The sequence below is a fragment of the Dermacentor silvarum genome, chromosome 1 (assembly GCF_013339745.2).
Source record: "Dermacentor silvarum isolate Dsil-2018 chromosome 1, BIME_Dsil_1.4, whole genome shotgun sequence".
Lineage (NCBI taxonomy): Eukaryota > Metazoa > Arthropoda > Arachnida > Ixodida > Ixodidae > Dermacentor > Dermacentor silvarum.
Window position 1 is genome coordinate 187374409 of NC_051154.1, and position 5938 is coordinate 187380346.

At 44.1% G+C, this 5938-nt stretch overlaps 2 protein-coding genes across 3 annotated transcripts in view; one reads left to right on the top strand and one right to left on the bottom strand.

Moving 5' to 3' along the window:
- Positions 1–2590: 2590 nt before the first annotated feature.
- Positions 2591–4586, bottom strand: LOC119436530 (PCNA-interacting partner). The gene has a single exon (XM_037703397.2). It carries the CDS (start codon positions 4497–4499, stop codon positions 2763–2765), a length of 1737 nt encoding a protein of 578 aa, XP_037559325.1. The 5' UTR covers positions 4500–4586; the 3' UTR covers positions 2591–2762.
- Positions 4587–4839: 253 nt separating this feature from the next.
- The window catches only part of LOC119436531 (ecotropic viral integration site 5 ortholog-like), a 241596-nt gene continuing 240497 nt past the window's right edge, over positions 4840–5938 (top strand). The window contains exon 1 of one of the 2 annotated variants that reach the window (XM_037703399.2): positions 4840–4977. The gene's annotated coding sequence lies outside the window, so the exon portion shown is untranslated. The remainder of the gene's footprint in view (positions 4978–5938) is intronic. The other variant, XM_049658398.1, reaches the window with a different exon arrangement.

Consider the following 5938-nt stretch of genomic DNA (forward strand, 5'->3'; position numbering starts at 1 on the left):
TTTCAAAATTTAAATAGTGAATGCTCCTAAAGAAAAAAATATACGGCAATAGAAAATTGGTTCTACCGTGGTTGAGTCCGCCAATGAGTCTAACTGTATGTTGAACATAGAGCTTTGAGTTCGTGCTGGAAAGTACAACTCCTAGATTAATTTGAGTATGAGACTTTCAGGAATAGGCTTACAGAATGATAACCAGGCTTGTACTATGCACTGTAGTAGTACTACAGCCATGTACAAATCCGTGATATTAAATGAATAGCCTAGCACATGTTGGTGTATGTTGCAGGGAGCGTGCTTAAAGGGAAACTAAAGAGAAGCAGTAAATCAGTTGAAACGTAAGGTATTCTTTCAAAACTCCACAGTTCCGACTTCTGCGGTAATATGTTGGTTACTAGAAGAGGAAATGAAGGTCAAAGTTCCACTTCTTGAATTTTGTGCCAGAACCTTAGCTCCAGAATGTCAGTGCGACGTCACAAATTTCAATGCGTGTTTTCGCATTTGAGGCTCAGCAAAAGTTCTTGAAACCAATAAAAATCAACTAGGCTAGAGCAGGCGCCATCAAAATTTATGACGTCGGAGCAAGCTTGTGCGAGAATTTCAAGGCAGCGTTGTCACAGGTCTTTTGTTCCTGCATCTTTTGTCGCTTATTAATTAAGCTTCTTCGCATGGTAAGAGTCGCTTTTTCGGTATTGTAGAAGGGTAATTTACCAATACAGCTAAAACAATTTTTCTCTTTAGTGTTCCTTTTAGAAGTGTAGTGGAAATGCTCAGAAAAGTACCAAACCAAGTGGGGCAACAAGGCAAAGAAAGTGATTGAGCTCTCTTCCTGTATAGAGTGACTTATTGGATGTGACTCAGAGCATTGCCAGTTCGGTATCCCGCAAACCCATAAGTTGTTGCACCAAGGTAAATTCCATTGTGCAAAAGTGATGTTGGTACACAGGTGAATCGGGCTGTGTGTGTATTCATTACCTTGGAATTTTCTGAGAAAGAATATGTCAGTCAGTTTGGCAGATGTATAAATCACAAACTGAACATATCAACCTGCAGTAATTTTGCATTGCACCGTCAACAGTGGAAACATATCCTGCATTTCACTGGTGTGGAATGTTGCACAAGTACTGCGATAAACTTACCAGAGCAATAATGCAGCCGTTCAAAATTTGCCATTTAAAATAAGTCCATCAGCACCTTTTTTCTCAACTAATCCATAAAAGCATTTGAGTTTTTTCTGCAGCTTTGTGGCTATCTAGTGAGATGAGAATGTCTTAATGCTTTCTTGAAGGCATTTTGGTAGAGCGCAATAAATACATGGACGCAGAGGAGCTCTACGTCCATGTATTTATTGCGCTCCAAAAAGAAGCCTCCAAGATGATTTACAAGTGCAAACCTCCACACTAGTCGACTTAAAGCGTTCCTTCGTGTGTGTGTGTGCGTGTGTTTTTTTTTTGCCTGCATAAACATGCAGTGCATTATAATAAATTTATTGAACTGCTACCACAGTGTTTGTGTGCTCCTTCCAGTCTTATCCAGTCTGTTAGGGCTGCTTCCCTTCTACCTCATTTACATATGGCAACCAGCCTTCAAGTCATTTATATTTACACACAGTGCCATTTTGACGATAGCTAAGGCACACATTTGAAGCTGTGGCAGGATGATTAGATCTTGCCAGCACTCGTGAAGTTCAGACAACCCATTCTGCCCAACTAGGTTGAAATAATTTTGTATTGCCAATAAAACATCACAACTGAATTTAATTGCTAGCAAAATAATCTATCTGAACTACAGCATATGGAAAGTGGGCGCTGGCAAGAAGTGCCAGTAACACCACTAATGATTCAGACGCATACCACAGCCATCCAGTGCCTTGTGGTGCTTTTGGAGGTACTAAGAGCAGATGCTGGATGCACAGTAATTGGAATCTCTTTCATAAACATAGGATCTGAGCGGACGTGTTGACACCAAATTGGTGTCAGATGGTTACACAGTAGTGCATTTTACTGCATACTACTCGTCATCTGCAAACTTTTGCTTCCCTCCACAATGGTAGTGTTTGGAGCACTGCTGCAGTCATGGACGCTGTCACTTTTAATAAATTAATGACTGAAATAAATATCTGGAAAAATTTTTTATGTGAAGCCCTCAGGCCCTTCACAATATTTCAATAAAAGGCTGCCATGATGCTATTCTGGGTTGTTCCCAAGTCCCTTTTGCCTACGTGTATTTGTAATGAGTACTGATATAGAAAAGATGGCATAGTCCTTCATGGTAAGATTTCGTGCTGTGTACTATGGTATTGCAAACTAAGCCACTAATAGGCTCTCTTTAGTAGAACACTAGAATGCCATCATTATGCAGCACTAGAACTATGAAATGACATGAGCATACATACATGCACAAGTATTGTTTTTATATGTTAAAGGGCACATTAAACTTTGTGTGCTATGTGAAGTATACTAGTTTGCGACTCGATTGGCAGAACTATGATTCTTGCCATCCTAGCAACTTGTTGGGGCAAATGACAGCTGCGCATGTTTCAAATTTGTAATGCAGATTATCAGGATGTAAAATCATAAAAAATGGTCTCAAATACAAGAGGACATGCAATAACCCTTTATTTGTAACCACATGACTTTTGTCATGCAATAGAAGTGGTAATGTAAATATGCATTAGTGAGGCATTGGTAAATGCATGGCCTTGCAATTGTCCTTTTATCTCAATAAAATGTGCACAATTTATGAAACAATGCTTCACTGCTGAACTATGTCTTACAGAAAAATGATGTTATCCTTGCTTGATCCTTGCAGACAACCTTGCTTGAGGCCCTTGGTTTTTTGGCCACACTGTTTATGTCACTGAGTATGTTGCGCTTAGCTGCTTTCCTTGGCTTCGCTTGTGATGCGAACTCCTTCCTCCTGGCTTTCATTTGTGGCATATTTGGTTCTACTTTTTGAGCTGGTAGGCCTGAAGTGGCTTTGTCTAGCACTTTGCGAATACTGCTCTTCTTCTTCTTCTTGCAGTCTGACATAGCACGAAGGGCAGCTGTTAATTGTGGTGTTCCTTCACGTTCAAACTTCTCGAAGAGGCGCTTGGTAAGGGGTACATCATACCCGTCATCCTCGCTTTCAGACTCTGGTGTCTTGAAATATTCTATCAGGTGTGGTATATTTAGCGGTGTACTGTTCGTATCGAGGTTGTAGATCACAGACACTGGACTGCAGGTGAGGCGGCGTGTTGACATGAAGTCGGAAAGGCGTCGCAGGACGCACAGTGTGTCAATGCCCAGCGTTCCATCGTTAGCGCCATCCATATTTTCTGCGCCTTCTTTCTGGAACATGAGTGCTAGCTGCACCAGCTCAGCCCTGCAACGGAACACCGTCTCCCAGACGAGTCCGTGTCCACTTGCTGTTCTTATACGACGCGAGAGAGTGTTCAAGATGTTGGCGATGGCAACCTCTGTCGGATCTTCTTCGACCGCGGTTTGTAGCTTGTGCAAGACGTCAACGAATGCCGCCAACTTGCAAATGTAGGGTTTAAGCGGGCAGTCTTCTGGAGCCGCGTAGCTGTCACCGCCCAGCCTTGCTCGCATCACATAAGATACTGCTGTCTGACACATTGGCGACTTCTTCTCAAGTGAGAGACGTTTAAGCTCCGTGAATGCGTCGTGTGGCAGCTGAATGACGGGAGAGGCCATGGCTGTAGCAAGCGCCAGTTCGTCGCGGCTGTTCACAAGGATGCGAAGGAAGGCATTCACGATGCGGATGGTGTATTCGGCGGTGTTCGAGTCCAACTTCTCGACCGTCGAAGCGTCCGGCTCAGGCACATCGGAAACTTCCGCCCTGACGCTAACATCTTTGACGTCGTAGTTTTCGTTGACACTGATATCGAGCGGCGCTTCGGTGAAAATACGTCTCGCCTTCCTGCCCTGAAAGAGCAGCTCGATACATTCTTTGGTGAAGGCCGTCGTGATGGGTCCGTGCACCAAGTAAACTGACTTTGCAACTTGCACTGCAAGGGTACTGTCCTCTTCGAGGGCGTCTCTGAACGCTTTCAAGACTTGCCAGTTGTTCGACGTGTTACTGTGCGAGAGAAAGTCGAGATACTCTTGCACATATTCTGATTCAACGGGATTGTGTTGGTTTGAAAGGTGCCTTTTGTAGAGGATGTCTGCGTACATCACTTCGCTTCCGAGGGCATCAAACTTGCCTGACCTCTGCTTTGCACGCGCTGTGCACAAGTGAAGAGCCTGGTAGTGTTCCGGTATGCTCAGAACGGTCGTACGCCAATTAGGAAATGCCTTGCGCTTACGAAGAGCATTGACGATAAATCCAAAAAGGGTACAGGTGCTTAGCTCGTCGGAAAGCGACTCTGTTCTCAAGAAATGCACTTGACTATTAGGTCCTGCTTCTGCTTTAACGTATTCAAAGACTGCATCTTGAACACACGGATCATACGCTGTCCATAGGAAGCAAGGGCCGACTTCTTCGTCCTCGACCATCGTGATGAATACAGCAATACCACTAAAAGAAGCAACCACTGACGCAAGCAAGCTAGAATAAAGAACCAACCGCCAACCGTTTTTCTTCGCGCCAATTACTGAGCAACTGACTTGGATCTGGCTGTGGCTTCAACTTGAAATGCTTAGTGTGTTGTTGTAAAATTCGTTTTTTGCTAGTTTTTACAATTTCTAGGCATAAAAGTGCTTAATAAAATGTTAAGACCCTGTTTTAACATTCCTTCTATTCCAGCTAAATATTTATAAAACTTTAATTTTACCTGGTCCTCAGCCACGGTGCCTAAGGAGGGTAAGTGGCGCCATCTGTTCTAGAAAGAGTGCAGCCGGTGCGACCTCGTTTCTCCTTTTTCTCGCGCCGATCCTGTCATACATTCCTTCCGTGGACGTCAGCAAGCGCAGGCACAATCCAACATTTGACAGATTTCGCCTAGTGCTGCTCTTCTCACCTCATTGGGACCAGGTAAGCGAATTTTTAAAATCGCGGTTCACTGCTGTTCGGCTCGGAGAGCTTCGTCTGACAGGCGCTCCGATCCGTTCGGCGCACCCAGCATCCGTGCGGCAGCTGAAAGCGGAAGGTCTAAAGCACGCACGATCGCTGATCCTCAGTCAGTGGTCCCGTGTGTGTACCTTGATCAGCTGTTCTGCTATTCTTTAAGCAATCTCTTTTTGATGCGTCTTTTTTTTCTCTTTACCTTGTGACGGGGTCAACGATGAACTCATTAGAATATAGGTGGGCCTAGTGTTTTTTATTTTTTTTTTTTTCCCCAACAGACTTAGTGCCTCACGCCTCTGAATCGATGCTCGTCCAGGCAGCGCGTTGCTCGAAGCCACTGCGGGTTCTCTAATTGAGTCGTCACCTGGGAGCGCACTAACCATTGAAAGCCGTCTCAGAATTATCCTATTTCGGTTAAACTCGCCAGCGCCGTTCGTGAAGTAGTATGACCGAAACGAGATCCGTACTGTGTACGTCCTACTTTACCACCGTGCACTTGACAGATGTCTTATTTTTCCGTGCCACGAGGAGCCTTACGCCGTTATGCGTGCATGTCGAGCTGTATTTTTGGCGTTGCATTCTGCGGAATGCGAATTATTTTCTACGGTGATGTTAAATGTGCGTTATCTGTGTCGTTGGTAACATAAATGCAGCAAGCGAAAATTTTGGTGTGAATGATCATTTTTAAAACAAACAGTTTAGATGCTTTTGTGATGCTCTGGAAATCATTCTTGTGGAAATGTTATCTCAGCTTCACTCGTTGTACTGACGTGGTCATGGATTTTACGTCTGTCGTCTTGCCTTTTCGACATTTCGTATCAATGGCAAAGCGCAAGCATACGACCATCAGCGACCGCATCGTGGAAGCTATAATTTTGTCCTGGGGAACTGATGCAGTATGCTTGAATAAAGCCTGACAATTCGTATA

Coding starts and splice junctions, on each gene's coding strand:
- LOC119436530 (XM_037703397.2), bottom strand. CDS start 4,499: ATGGTCGAGGACGAAGAAGTCGGCCCTTGCTTCCTATGGACAGCGTAT.